The 15,088-nt window shown below is 51.3% G+C and overlaps 1 protein-coding gene across 2 annotated transcripts in view; it reads left to right on the top strand.

Annotated features, from left to right (window-relative positions):
* The first annotated feature begins 13,286 nt into the window (after positions 1-13,286).
* The window catches only part of SPIRE2 (spire type actin nucleation factor 2), a 35,438-nt gene continuing 33,636 nt past the window's right edge, over positions 13,287-15,088 (top strand). For both annotated transcript variants that reach the window (XR_004297648.1, XM_032389736.1), the window contains exon 1: positions 13,287-13,598. Coding sequence is in view for 1 of the 2 variants with exons in the window: in XM_032389736.1 (XP_032245627.1) it covers positions 13,328-13,598 (271 nt within the window). In the remaining variant the exon portion in view is untranslated. The remainder of the gene's footprint in view (positions 13,599-15,088) is intronic.

Below are 15,088 nucleotides of genomic sequence, written 5' to 3'. Positions count from 1 at the left end.
GCGCCGCCTCCCCATTGGCTGCGGCCCGCGCGACCTCCCCATTGGCTGCGGCCCGCGCCACCTCCCCATTGGCTGCGGCCCGCGCCGCCTCCCCATTGGCTGGCGGCTACGCGGTCACACCCCCTTGGTCCGGAGGCCTCGCGCCGCGGCCAGCGTGGTGGCGCCGTTGGCGCCATCTTGGTAGTGGCAAGAGCGAGGAGGGGACGTGATGCCTGGGCGAGGGAGGGCTCAGTTTAGGGCTGGCGGTTGGCGGGGCGGATTCACAACGGCGTCCCGTGCGAGAAAGCTGTGGCATGCCTGCGCATCATTCCTGCGGAGAATGACGGAGAGTTGGTCATGAAGAAACAACCTGACAAAGCCAAAACCGTGGAGACGCTAAAACGCGCAGACCTGCCTTGTCCCTCCATCGGCGGTTCCGTTCCTGCCGGGCCGGGAGGCGGGCGGGACGAACCGCCGTGGGGGCTGCCCAGTCAGACCTTCGCAGCACCTAGTGGAGGCCCCTGCGACTGGGCTGTTTGCTGTGACTTTCATTTAAGTGGAAGTGGTCGCAGGCGTCAAAACTCCAGAGAAAGCGGGTCCCCTGGGGTGGGGAATCCTACTGTATCCTTTGTGCTGTCTTTCCCTCGGTTCTGTAAGAGTCCTCCTCGTCGTCCTTAGCTGTAGTTAACTTGTTGTCATAGCTGTGTAGTATTCTACTGGGTAAATACACGTATTCACACATATAATTGATCTTTTACATAACCTATTTTCTGCACATTATGATGTTTTCACATCTTCAAAAGCCTTTCTGGCTGGGGAGAGATTGCCCCCCCCCACCCCGTGCTGGCCAGTTCTTAGGGACAGCAAGGGGCGCACAGGAGCATGCCTAAGCAGACTGCTCAACCCAGAGCCAGACCTTCTCCGCCTGGCCCCAATCCCAGGAGGCAGTATTCCTCTTAATCATCCCACGGCCAGGTGTCAGGCAACTAAGGACCACGCCTGTAGTCCAAAGTCCGCCAAAATTCTGAAAACCTCAAAGCTTCCTCTCACTCCTATCTTCTGTGTCCTGGCCACCTTGGTGGTCCTTTCACAGCCTGCCCTGCCTCCTGCGTCTGAGACTCTGGATATAATAAACTTTGTTTTTCCTGAGCCTCTCTGTGCCTCCTCTTGTGACCATCTCATAAAGATTACAAAACAGATTTTATTTTATTTAGTTAAGGCTATGGCAGCTTAAGATTAGGATTGAGGCCTCTGAGCCTGATTTGCACACAGCATGGGGCTGGGGAAGCAGCAGTGGACAGAGGGCCATAGGGTTTTCACACTGAACCACAGGGGTAGGGAGAGTAGACTAATGCTGACTCATTCCTGTTGAGAATGAATTGTAGGCAGCCAATCAAATAATGACACAAGGCTTTCTTATCACCTTGAAAGAGCAGTTCTAGATTTGTTTCAACGAACTTTACCATATATCATGTTTATGCATACCATGAAAGAACAAACAAGTGAAAAATGCATTGAAGGTATTCTGAGCCCTATCTTCAGAAGAAGGGTGAATTAGAAAATCAACTCAGTTATCCTGAGTAGGAAAACCCAGTTCTTCCCTCCTATGTGAATCTTCCTCCTGAGTATCTCCTCTACTTCTGACACTTCTGGTCCCCAGATATGTAGGGAATTTTCCCCCAAGCAATTCTCTGTGACACCAGCTGGGGGTCCCACAATTCAATTCAGTTTGGATGCTATTTGTGGGGACACAGTGTCAGAAGGGCTCAGTTTTACCACTCTGTCCCCCACTTCAGATGCCAGATCGCTCACAACTTCTGTCAACAAATCAGGAATTCCCACAACTCCCTCCTCAGATTTGATTAATTTGCCAAAGTGGCTCACAGAAGTCAGGGAAACACATTTACCAGATTATTAAAGGCTGTGATAAAGGATACTGATGAGTAGCCTGATGAAGAGATACACAGGGGAGTCCCAAGCACAGACCATCTGTCCTCATGGAATTGGGGCACATCACCCAGGTGTTGTGTTCCCCAAACTGGAAACTGAATATCGTATTTTCGGGATTTTACAGAGGCTTCATGACAAAGGCCTGATTGATCATTAGCTCCATTTCCAGCCACTCTTCCCTCTCAGGAGGATGGGACAGAGCTGAAAATGCCAAGTTTCTAATAATTTCTTAGTCTTTTTGGTGACCAGCAGAGCCACCCAGGGGCCCACCCAGAGTCACCTCATCAGAACAAAAGGTCCTCCTAGTGTTCTTATCACTTAGGAATTTATAAGAGTGTCAGGAGCTCTTTGCCAGGACCAGGGGCAAAGACCAATATGTATTGTCTCACAAATGGTTAGAAGAGCTGAGTCTCAACATCCAGGTTTTCACACAATATCATCCTGCCAGGCATGCAGATCTCTGTGATGCAGGATGACCTCGAAGAGCGCCCCACTGTCAAGTCCTGGATTGTCTTCCCAACCACTGGGAACTGCATACTTTCAGACTTGGGTGCAGACTCTGACCACCCTACATATCTGCTGCCAGGCCCAGCCCGGATCTGGAGTTGCTCAACTTGCCATAAATGCCCACAAGACTCCATGAAGGGTGATACAAACCGGGCAACCTCTGGCTCGTCCTGTGGTTGCAAGAAATGGCCACAAATTCTCCCTCACCATCAAGAGATGGAGGCTATTTCTCCATCCCTTTGCTTTGGGCCAGCCCATGAGGCGTGAGTAACGTGATATACACAGAACCTTGAAAGGAGCTTGTGCTTTAGAGCTTGCAACTCTGAGTTGCCCAAGGAACACACCTGAGCCAGCCTGCCTGAGCATGAGGCTACGTGGAGGAAAAGTGGGCGCCCAGCCAACAGTCCCAGCCCCTGGCGGGCAGCCTGTCCACCACTGGAACCTGGGAACGAGGCCATCCTCGTGCAGCAGTAGGAGTGAGGCTGGTGAGACCGGAGGAGCTGCCGTGGACCCGCAGAGCTACGCGCCAAGCAAACGGTTGTTGATTTAAGCCACTAGGGTCTTGCGATGGTGTGTCACAGAGCAATAGATAACTGATAAAGCCCTTTACACATGATCTCTCATATGAGCAGGGGCCGTCAATATCATTCCAAGTTACAGGCAGGAAACAAGGCACAGGTTACAGGATTTGCCCAAGGACGTATAGCTGATACACGGCAAAGACAGGAGAAGAACTCAGGTCTGTCTGATCCCAAGCTCTTCAACGGGAGACACGGGCACACTGAGGGGAAGAGCCTCCTGAGTTTGCATTCCAAATAATTTCTCCTGCTCATCCTCCCCCCTCCCAAAGGCAAGGCACTGGGAGAAAGAGAACCCAAACTAGACTGACTCCCTCCCTCCTGCAACCACCTTGCGTCCTCAGTGCCTGCACTTCTCACCTCTTCCTGGCACTTCTGTCCAACATATGGGGACTCTGCCCCTTTTCATGACAATGTCTGGATGGAAATGGCCAAGAATAGAGGACAGAATGTGAAGATGAATGTTTCCTTAACATTGTCCGAGGTACGAGGAAAATACTGAGAACAAGACTGAGTCTCTTGGGGCGCCTGGGTGGCTCAGTCGGTTAAGTGTTTGCCTTCGGCTCAGGTCATGGTCCCAGGGTCCCGGGATCGAGTCCCACATTGGGCTCCCTGCTCAGCAGAGAGCCTGCTTCTCCCTCTGCCGCTCCCCCTGCTTGTGCTCTCTCTCTCTCTCTCTGTCAAATAAAGAAATAAAATATAAAAAAAAAAGACTGAGTCTCTTATAGACTCTGAACCCCATGTCCAGCCCCAAATGGGATATGACCGAAAGGCTTTTACAGCACAAGAATCCATACAGGCAAGTGCCTTGGGGATGCTCCTCGAAGCCCTAATGGCAGGAGAGGCCACACCCCAGCAGCCTCAGGGACACCAGAGGGGTCTGCCCTCTGTGAGAGCCATCCTGTCTCCGGCAAGTGCACCTTCTTCACCTCAAAGTGAAGCCCACTTTGGCCTGTCCACCTGCCCATGGCCATGCTGACTGCCTCTGACAGAGACTCTAGACCACACCAAGAGCTGCTTGTTTTAAGCACCTTCTGGATTATTTGAAGGGAGGAGTTTATGAAGTTGGGGCAACACCATTTCTACTTGGCCATGAGTCAGTCTGAGAAAAGCTTTTCTCTCTTCATTTCCCCAAGCTGCTGACAGGGATTGAGCCCTGATTATCTTAATTAGCAATAAAATCAGACTTATTCACGTTTTCCTAATGCTTGACAAACTCTAAAGTGTAGACACAACAGGTCCATAATCTTGGAAATCACTAAAAGAGTTTCTCTAAGCAGCTGAAGTAATAAAAGAGCTTTTGTGGAAGCAGCAAGCACCTAGCAGTCTGCGTGCTGTGCTCAGAACCCCTGGGCATGTGCGAAGCCTGGGCTGCGAGGCCTGCCGCCGTCTCCTGGCTTGTGTCTTGCCCACTTGGGTTCTGTGTGCTTGTAGCTCTGCAGGTAAGCCAGGCTAGGGTGCTCATGCTCACCTCCAATTTCCTGTGATGACACCAAGAGTCTGCATTTCTATCTTCAGGGCTGTCGTGTTGCAGAAAAAACTGGCCAGATGTGTTTGGTGCTGTGATGGAGTCTGAATCCAGAACACGGAGATGTTCGAGCTGAGGAGGCAGCAGAATTCACAAGAACCGCTCCTGGAAGCACCCAGACCCCTCAAGAATGAAAAGAGACCGAAGAAGAGCTTCCGGCTCCGTTTCCCCATTTATAAAACCGGCCTGATAGATGCTCCACATTCTGCCGTTGTCTGCACACTCAGGCGTGTGGGCCAAAGTCCAGAGTGTGGTGTCCACGGTCCAGAGTGGCCTTGACTACTCGATCTGGAGCCGAGGACTGGCTGAGAACTGCCGAGGGGATGTGCAAGTGAGGGGACCCCCTTTTGCCCAAAATGCTCCTTCCAGGAGAGGAAGGCTGGGTCGGGGTGCTTCCTCATCTCCACAGCCCAGCACCTGGCAAAGAGTGACATGCATGTTTGCACACGCACTTCCCGGAGGGATCGGTCTCTAAGGAATGAGGTGGGCGGATCCCTACAACCGCATTCAGAAGCCTCCGATTTCCTGGAGTTCAGCTGATGAAACGGGAGATGGGAAGAGAGCAGGCAGGAGCGAGGACAGTCTGCCAAAAACCTCTGGGGGAGTTGCCACGCATCTCAACGAGAGAAAGCCACACCGCGAAGCTTGGCATGTGTGCACACACACACGCGTGCCACGTGTACACGTACACACAGACATAGTACACGCACCATCCCAGCCTACCAAACTCCTCCCAGCAAGGTTACCATCCACGGCAGCCGCAGACGGGACGGAGGGGGACAGGAGGAAGGGGGACGGGATCCTTAGTGATGCCGTGTTGTGAAAATGCTGGGTTCACGGAATCCAACTATCCAACAGACAGATGCTCCAGGCTGTCTGTCTATGGGAGGAGGCAGAGAGTTCACAAATGGCTAGAAGTAGCCAAGGTAGTTGCCTCGTCCTGAATAAAGCTAAACCATGTGGGAGCTGAGCCAGGAGAGAGAGAACTTCTCCCTCCCTTCCTATCAAAACTGCTGTTTGTGAGAGGGAAAAGGGGCCCCAGCCTGACTTGAACTTTTCACTTTGCCCAGAAGGTGGGACTGTTGTTGCTGGTAGCCAAGGGCCCATTTTGTACTGCAAAGACACAGAATTTAGCTAAACCCAAAACAGGGAAGGGAGCTGTTTCAGCAGAAGAAAACATTCAACTAATACTGAATATTGCGTCAGGCCCCTGCGTGGAGGATGGGGACCCCGCAGGCCTCCAGGATCAGAAGTCATACCCAGGAAAACAGGAAGAGGGGCTGGGAGTCACCCTCACTCACTGCAGCCCAGAAGGTTGAACCCTTCCCACTTCTCAACGTAAATGCAGACCCCTAACACTGCAACCTCCAGAGCAGACCTCCGCTCATGCTTCTCAGACACAGCACAGGAAGGAGATGTGAGATCTTCTTTGTTTCAGACACAGAAAGGAGGCTCCCCCACAATTACAAAAGTCATTGACAAATGACATGGAAGGTGCAGAGAAACACTGACTTGCCTACCGTCACACCCTGGGACAACAACCATTAATGTTTTACTGCACATCTGTCTTTTCTTTAAGATTTTATTTATTAATTTGTCAGAGAGAGAGAGCAGAGGGAGAGGGAGAAGCATGCTCCCCACTGAGCAGGGAGCCTGATGTGGGATTCGATCCCAGGACCCTGGGACCATGACCTGAGCTGAAGGCAGATGCTTAACCAATTGAGCCACCCAGGCGCCCCTACTGCATATCTTTCAAGAAAGTTTTCTGCTTTGCAAATAGTTTTTTTTTTTTTAAGATTTATTTATTTATTTATTTGAGAGAGAGAGAAACGCGTGGGGAGGGGCAGAGGGAGAGAGAGAGAGAGAAATAGACTCCCCATCGAGCACAGAGACCGACTTGGGGCCAGATCCCACGACCCTGAGATCATGATCCGAGCTGAAACCAAGAGTCAGACGCTTAACCAACCGAGTCACCCAGGCACTCCAGCAAATACTTTTTTTTAAATTGCTGCTTTATACCCTGTGTTTTCTGTCCACGATAACTCATGGACATCTCTGGTAATAGAGACGTTACCCCCTCTTAAATCCTTTTTAACTGGGGCGCCTGGGTGGCTCAGTCGTTGAGTGTCTGCCTTCAGCTCAGGTCATGATCCCAGGGTCCCGGGATCGAGCCCCACATCGGGCTCCCTGCTCAGCAGGAAGCCTGCTTCTCCCTCTCCCACTCCCCCTGCTTGAGTTCCCTCTCTCGCTGTGTCTCTCTCTGTCAAATAAATAAATAAAATCTTAAAAAAAAAAAAAAAAAGAAATGATTGGGATCAATCATTAACTCAACTTGGAAAGCTTTGGATGAAGGTCATTTCTATAGTTATGAGATCACCTGCAGCTTACTCCTAAAAACACATTCTTTATACTTCATTTCCAGGAGATTTGGAATCCTGGGGAAGGGACACCGTCGGTCAGTGTAGGCTGCTGTGCTTGGGGACAGGATAGAAATGTTGTATACATTGACGAACGCCAGTGCTTGGAATTGGAGAATTACTTCATCAATTTATCACATTAGCAAAGATGCTCCCTAAATATTCATCTTATGGTGTAGGCCAATTGTTCACACCTATTTGGTGAGCCCTGGGCATTGATGCCTTCTGCCTGAGAAGGACCCTTGCAAAACCCACCCAGGTCCCTCCCCAACCCTTCTTAGTGGAAACAGCACACAAGGAAACATGGTATCTAGAGGTGGGTAAGAGCTACAGGTGCATGATGTGAGCCAGGAGCCCCACTGGTTATGTTGTTTTTTCCCATGGTCTGTGTTTGATGCTTTGAGGAGACCATATATAGATCATGCCCATACCGTGGCAAATGCAGTCGGAGGGGTGGGTGGCTCATAACTGCAGTTGGCCATAGATTAAAAAGCTCTAGAAGGGACACCTGTGTGGCTCAGTCATTAAGCGTCTGCCTTCGGCTCAGGTCATGATCCCAGGGTCCTGGGTTCAAGCCCCATATCGAGCTCCCTTCTCAGCGGGAAGCCTGCTTCTCCCTCTCCCACTCCCCCTGCTTGTGTTCCCTCTCTCGCTGTGTCTCTCTCTGTCAAATAAATAAATAAATAAATAAATAAATAAATAAATAAATAAAATCTTTAAAAAATAAAAAAATAAAAAGCTCTAGGAGTTATACCTCTGAGCATCTTTGCAGACACAGAAGCTAGAGGGTCCTAATTTTAGGCTCCTGGGGGTCAAAACCATGAGTCAGGGCTGGATTCACAGGTGTACCGTGGACTATAGTTACATTATTCCAGGAGAGGAATACAGGGCTCTGCGGTCCAGGATGACATCATAAGAGTGCTCTGAGTGTTTTGAGACAAAGTTCAGAGCAAGTCAGGTACGTGGGCAATTGGGTTTAAGAACAAAGACAATTTGAGATGAGAGGCCCATCTACTCCCCTAGGCACAAGCAGAACCATTTCACCTGTGGTGATGGAATGCAGAGGTTTTCTCTGCCCCCGCCTTACTCATTCCACTTCAGATTAGAAAGCAGGTTGCCTTCTCTCAAGGGACCCATGCACACTGAGGGCAGTGAGCAACCAGGCCCCCTGTTGCCACGATTCAGAGGCCCCTGAATGCCCTCTTTGTTATGCTCCTTGCAGCCAGTCAGGGCTCAGGGGTCCGGGAGGAAAAGCTGAAACTCAAGAGGCCATGGTTTTGTATGTTAGGTTTATTTTGGGATAATGATGAAGGCCATGAATCCCGAGGGATGCCAGATAGAGCCAGGCTGTGCTTGATCTCTGAAAGGGAGCTCAGGACAGTTCCAAGGAAGGGCCCTGGGACTGGGCATTCCTTCAAGACACAGAGGCTAAATATAGCTGAGCCTGAACAAAGGGAGCGAGCAGGAGGAGGAAATCCAGAGTACGGGATGGGACACCAAAGTTCCAGAGCTCGGCCAAGATAACAAGAGGGAATGCTAGGAGGTTATGGAAAGTGGAGAGGGCAGCCGACGGGGCTGTTCTGTGTGGCACAGGACAGGGAGAGGAGATCAGGCGTAGAGGACATACCTGAGGACACTGTTTGCTTCCCACTGGAGACATTTGAGGTCATTTACAAAGTCTGAATTGATTTACGGTTGAACAGGTAATGCAGGATGGTTCAACATGAGTCCAGGACTTTGCAAATGTATTACTCAGACACTAGCTGCTGTATGATCCTCTCTCTTGTACCACGTCTCCCTCACAGCCTGGAGTAAAGGACGTTTTACATCACAGCTGACAACTAATCTTGATGTTGGGATGAGCCTCAAAGGCCTGCGTTGGGCCTGAGCTTTGTAAAAATATAGAAATAACTGTGCAAATGGGTGTTGACTAATTTGACTGGTTTGATGTTCAAAGGTACGAAAAGGTATCAATTGAGAAACCTTCCACTACACATTGACCCCAGAGACAGTCACTGTGACTGGTCTTGTACTGGTCCTTCCAGAAATTCTGGATGCCTATTACAGACATACACATCTCCTTTTCACACAGAGAGAGGCTTGTCGGACACTGTCCTGTGTTCTGCTTTGTCACTCCTCAGGGTGTGTGGGGGGATTATATCAGTGTGTGGAGGTTTTGCATCCTTCTGTACAATGCATATCCCTTTGTGGGGGCACCATAATCTCCCCACCTGGTGGGCATGTAGGTTGTTTCCGGTCTCAACTGAATAACCTCAGACATAGCATAGACTCCATGATGCGGGATTTCGTTGGCTTAACTGCTGCCGTCCCAAGTACCTCGGACACTGTGGAGTCGACACTTAGGCTTTTATATGTGCTCAGTATAAATTCTAGGAAACAGACTTACTGGGTTGAAGAACCTATAAGTTCAGTATTTTGATAAGTATTATTAAAGCAACCCTCATAGAAGCTGGACCATTTTACTTGCTCACTGGTAATGTTGAAGGGTGTCTATTTTCCTAAGCTCACAGCATATGATTAAACTTTTGAATCTTTGATGGGTGAAGAGTGGCTTAACTTCCATTTCTCTTATTAGGGTAAAATTGAATGACAGATTTTTTTTTTAAAAATTCAATTGAACAAGTGTTTATATGGATCCGTTTCTATGTGCTAGATAGTGTTCTAACTGATAGGAGTAGAGCGGTGAATGAAGGGACACCTGTCACTGGATTCGGGCCCATCTAGATAATCCAGGACCAGCTCATCTCAACATCCTTACCTAATTGCATCTGCAAAGACCCTATTTCCAAATAAAGTTGGTCACATTCACAGATCCCAGGTCAGGACATGGCCAGATCTTTCTGGGGGCTACCATTTAACCCTATGGGGGTAAAGCTGCTGGTGCCCAGCACTGAGCAGACTGTGCCCCCAAAGTGTAGCAGCACTCACCACGTTCCTTAGCACCATGTGCTCAGCGTGAAAAAAGAGAGGGAAGAGAGAAAGGCCAGTTCTTGTAAAGAATTTCCTGAGTAAAGCAATAAAAAGGGATGTTATCAAACCTTGACCCTTGAATCTGTCGGATAAACATAGTTTTAATATTCTGTATCCTAGAATCCCAGGATGTCCTAAGGGAGCTTGCAAGCCCCTGAGTCAGGGGCTCAGCAGTGAAGCCGCCGGGTCTGGGACACAGCATGCCTGAATTTTCACTGGGTAAAGACCATATATGGCCAAAATATAAAAGGCAAATAATAGTGTATGTGTGGTCTTGACCCAGCAATTTTGCTACGGGGAGTTTTATCCAAGGCCATAAAGACAAGTCTGCAGTCGTCAAAGGTGCAAGGGAAACCGGTGGGGAGGGACGTATCTGCTCAGCAGTAGGGTTTGGTTGCATCACCAAAGTCATCGCCCGGACAACACTGTGAAGCAATTAAACAGGATTTTTTTTTAAATTTTATTTATTTATTTGACAGAGAGAGACACAGCGAGAGAGGGAACACAAGCAGGGGGAGTGGGGGAGGGAGAAGCAGGCTTCCCGCAGAACAGGGTGCCCGAAGGCAGATGCTTAACCACTGAGCCACCCAGGTGCCCCCTCACTAGACTTTTTAATCAAAAGTATGGGTTGAGCTTGGTACTCTTCCACAGGAAGGAAATGGTGGTCTTGACTTTGACTTGTGACTAACGGGTGGAACTTGTCGCTGGACCTAGACCTCCCACTAACCAGGTCAGAAGCCAGTTGCACCTAGTTGCTGCTGCCTAGAGCCCTGGGAAAAGTTGATCAGGTTTCTCTTCTAGGGGATTCATGCCTCATTTCTGATTCCTGGCTTAAAAGCAGCTCTTCGGCTCCTGGTCTACCAGCTTGGAATCCCGCTCACTGCTACCACCACCCTTAGGCCATGTCAGGCTTCTTCCTCACCGTAGGCCCATTGCTATGTCTCATCCGACACTTTCTGCGAGGATGGGTGGGTAAATGACCTAGGAGGATAAAAGATACAGTTTCTATGAACATCTAGAGAGGTGACTGTTGCTTTTGCTTCCTCATTTTGGTTATGGCTAAGGGGACAAAGCTTCAGATGTCAAGAGATAAGTACTCTTTTGGTGTATTGATTTGGTTTAATTTCCCTTATTCTATTTTGCATAATCAAAGCATTGTAAATCTTATAATTTAAAAATAAATCACTTAAGAAAAAAAAAGAAAAGGAACAAAAATGAAATAAGTAGAACCTAACTTTTATAATTTTCAGTAAAACCTCTGTGTTCTGAATTTTGCTGGCTGATGTCTTGGAAGGTGCACAGGGATCCCCGAAGAAATGATCAAGGCCAGATCAGAAAAGGGATGATACTCTTACACAGGTGAACTCAAGGGCACTGGTCAGCCAGGTGTGAGGCATCACTCCATAAGCCCCCTCATCAAATGAGATCCTACAACCATGGGGTCAATTAGGGAAATTTGAGATCCTTGAAGAATAGGGAAGGTTCAAGCTTCTCGCTACAACCTAACCAGCTTCCAATTATGGTGATGGTCCTCAGGATGCTCCCACCACCCAGGAGTGGAGGGGTGAACCAGCCTACAGTGGCAGCAATGACCCTAGTTTCTGAAGACCTACACGACCAGAGGTGTTGTGAATGGAAGTCCTTCTCCTGGAATCTGAAAGCAGAAAACATCCCTTGTGTGGGTCCATCAGGAACAACCTCACTATGCTGGGGGAGGACAGTTCCCAGATCACATACACCTGGCACTGTGTGACTGAGTCAGGGACTTCCCTAAACCACTGTGTCGATGGGATTGTTTCTCCATAAATAAGACTCTGCACAGAAGGTTTCTTGCTGCTATCGTCCTAAGGCAGACCTTGAAATTTGAAATTTCTCACTTACCTCAATTGATAACCACGGGGCGGGGGTGTGGGGGGGGGGTAAGGAGTAAAGACCTGACAGAAGATTAACCTGAGTCCTAGGTTCTTTGCACAATTTATTCAGAACATAGCATATCTCCCCCACCCCCAGTCTCCGTTTTCCTTCCACAAAGCACCAAATGCTGTATTTTTTTTGGCTGTATAAACTTGGAGAACTGATAGTTGCCCAGCTACTGAACGTAAAGACTTTTGGCACAGTTCATCTTTATCAAACTCCTTTCTGATTGAAGATTAACAATCCAGATGGGATGATCTGACATTAGGGCCCCAGGTGACAGCCTACACCCAGTCCTCATCCCCCCTCCCCAAGGCGAAGTTGTCACCTTGTTGTGGTTTCTATACTCCGCTGTTCAGAATCACTAGGGAACGTCCTTAAACCGGTCACAGAATCTCCCTCCGTGGAGCCTTCCCCCCTTCCCAGGGCTCCAGGCTTGGGACCAACTGCCTCACTGACATTTACTTTTCGGTTGCATTCTGGCCCTGCTATCCTCACCTGATACAGCTATGGCTCAAAAGGTCTTGGGATTTGCCAGAATAAAGTTCCCCGTGTGCCTGATTGCCGCCCCTCCCGTGAGTGAGCTGGCCTGGAATGAAGGCTCATTCAAAGGGGCGTTGCATGAACATAGGTGAATTACGCCGCTCCTTGTTTTTCCTGGAGACACTCGAGCATTTAATTCAGACGTGGGTCTCCTGCTGGACGGGATCCTTTATCAAGTGTTCATAGCGCAGGGTTCCCTGGCTCACGTTACCCTATGGTAAGTGACCTCTTGAGGTCACCTTGCCAGCCGGACTCCCACAGAGGCCACTGCAGGTATCTGCTCTCGGAACCAAAGTCAGATGTGTGGGGGGTGGGGGGTGGGTTCACAGGCCTCTTGACTCCCCCCCGCATTCCAGCATCAAAAGTGCCTGAGGTCCCCCAATGACTGCAGCGTCTTCGGCTGGATGTCGGCTTACAAATGCGTACGAGAGCCTCGGGAGCGCGCCTCCATTTGGCCCCGGCTCTGCGCTCCCCCAGCCTCCCCCCAACCTTCCTCTCCCGCCCTGCGCCCCTCACCCACCTGGCTCTGCGCAGCGCCCCGCCCCCGCCTTCTTCTCCCCACTAACCCGCACCTCTCCCACTCCGCCTGGTCCTGGCCCTTGGCTCGCCCCTCGCCCTCCCAGCTTCCCTTACCACCCGCCTCCCCGCCCCCCTGCACCCGGCTCTGCGCCCCCAGCACCCTCCCCCCCGTCCCTCCGTCCCTCCGTCCCTCCGTCCCCCCGTCCCTCCGTCCCTCCGTCCCTCCTTCGCCAGCCCCACCCTCACCTGCGGCCGCTCCGCGGGGCGGGGCCGCCCGAGGATGACAAAGCAGCGGCCGGCGGCGCGGGACCCGCCCCCCGCGCTCGGCGGGTGCGTCGGCCGCCCCGGCGCGGCTGTTATGGAAACCGGCCGGGCGCGCAGGAGGCGATAATGGGGCGGCCATGGCCCGGGCCGGCAGCTCCAGCGGCGACGCGGCCGCTGGGGAGCGGGCCGGGGGCGCGGGGCGGCCCGAGCCGTGGGAGCTGTCCCTGGAGGAGGTGCTGAAGGCGTACGAGCAGCCCATCAACGAGGAGCAGGCGTGGGCCGTGTGCTTCCAGGGCTGCCGCGGGCTGCGGGGCGCGCCGGGCGGCGGGCGGCGCATCCGGGACACGGCGGACATCCTCCTGCGCCGGGACGGCTCGGTCAGCGCGCGGCGGGAGCCCGGCGCCGCGGGTGAGGGCCTGCGGACGCGCGGGGGTGTGGCCGGGCGCGCGGGCCGCGGCGGGGGTGGGGGTGGAGGGCGGTTGCGACCCTCCCGTCCCTCCCGTCCTTCCCGTCCTTCCCGTTCCTCCTCTCCCTCTTCTTCCTCTTCCCTCTTCTTCCCTCCTCTTCCCTCCTCTCCCTCCTCTCCTTCCTCTTCCTTCCTCTTTCTTCCTCTTCCCTCCTCTCCCTCCTCTCCTTCCTCTCTCTCCTCTCCTTCCTCTCCTCCCCGCTCCTCTGCTTCGGCACCCTCCCTCCGCTGGACCCGGAGCCCCTATTCTGCACCCTCCTCCCTTCCTGGAACCGGCAACCATTCCACACCCTGGCTCTGCTGGACCGGGAAGTCCCATGCTTCTCCCCATCCTTCTCTTTCTCACCCGGCCTGGGATACCCCCTCCCCTTCCTGAACCCTTCTAACCCTGACCATCCATCTCTCAACGTCGTCTCGGCCGGCTGCTGTCAGTCGGCTGCCTGCAGTTGGGCATGTTTTTCTCTGGGGAGAAGGATTTTGGTTTTTGATGGCTGAGTTCCTTCAGTAGACCCAATTCTCTGTCTCCTATATCCAGTTCTCCGCACCTGGGGCTAGTTCCTTCTGCTTTGGGGGTGTGTGGCCCTCAGTCTTTTGTGATTCATGGTGAGAAATGCTTGGTGCACTGGTCACTGCAGATGCCTCTGGCTGGAAAGGAACAAGTGTCCTCTTGAAGCTTTTTTTTGTGGGAATGCGGGTGGGAGGAGGGGGCTGTGTCTCCCTTGGAATCCCTGCAAATTCACCAGTTGCCTGGGTTTAATAGTAAGGAGAATGTGTAAAATTTAGGGGATTGCCTGCTTGGTTTTTCTGCTCTTAATCATCAAGAACGAACAATTAATCCCTTGAAAGATACTGAAGTCTACTCAAAATAGTGAGTTTAAGTGATTTTTATGCTCTTTCTTAGAAAAAAAAAAAAAAGTGTTTTCTTTCCCGGAGAGCTGGAGTGCTAGTCTGGAGCATTTGGTGATATTAACCCAAAAACTGATACCCTGTGGGGAAGCACAAAGGCCGGCTATGTGTGCTGGCGGAGAGCTGGGCGGAGAGCTGGGCCTTCTCCAGCCCTGAGAGCCGTGGGTTTGCAGAGGTCCTCATGGGCCGGCTTCATGGAGGACAGGGAAGGAGCGGGACGGAGTTGCACGTGAAAGCCACAGCTGCCATGGTGACAGGGAGGGTCTGCTGAACCCGCCAGGGACCATCACTGTATTTCTCCACAGAGTGCTTCTCACCCCTGTGACCAGCTCCTTTCTCTGTCTACAACTCTGCTACAAGACATTTGCACGTTTCTGTATTTCACGCAAAAAGCACCAACATATTTGATAGGTGAAAATAATAAGAGTTGGTACTTAAATGGTATCATTCCCATTTTATACTCGGTTAAGCTGAGGCTCAGGCTTGCCCAGAGTCACACAGAAAGAGGATTTGGATTCAGCCTCAT

Source organism: Phoca vitulina, unplaced genomic scaffold, assembly GCF_004348235.1.
Source record: "Phoca vitulina isolate PV1807 unplaced genomic scaffold, GSC_HSeal_1.0 scaffold56, whole genome shotgun sequence".
Lineage (NCBI taxonomy): Eukaryota > Metazoa > Chordata > Mammalia > Carnivora > Phocidae > Phoca > Phoca vitulina.
This window is presented reverse-complemented; position numbering and strand designations above follow the sequence as displayed.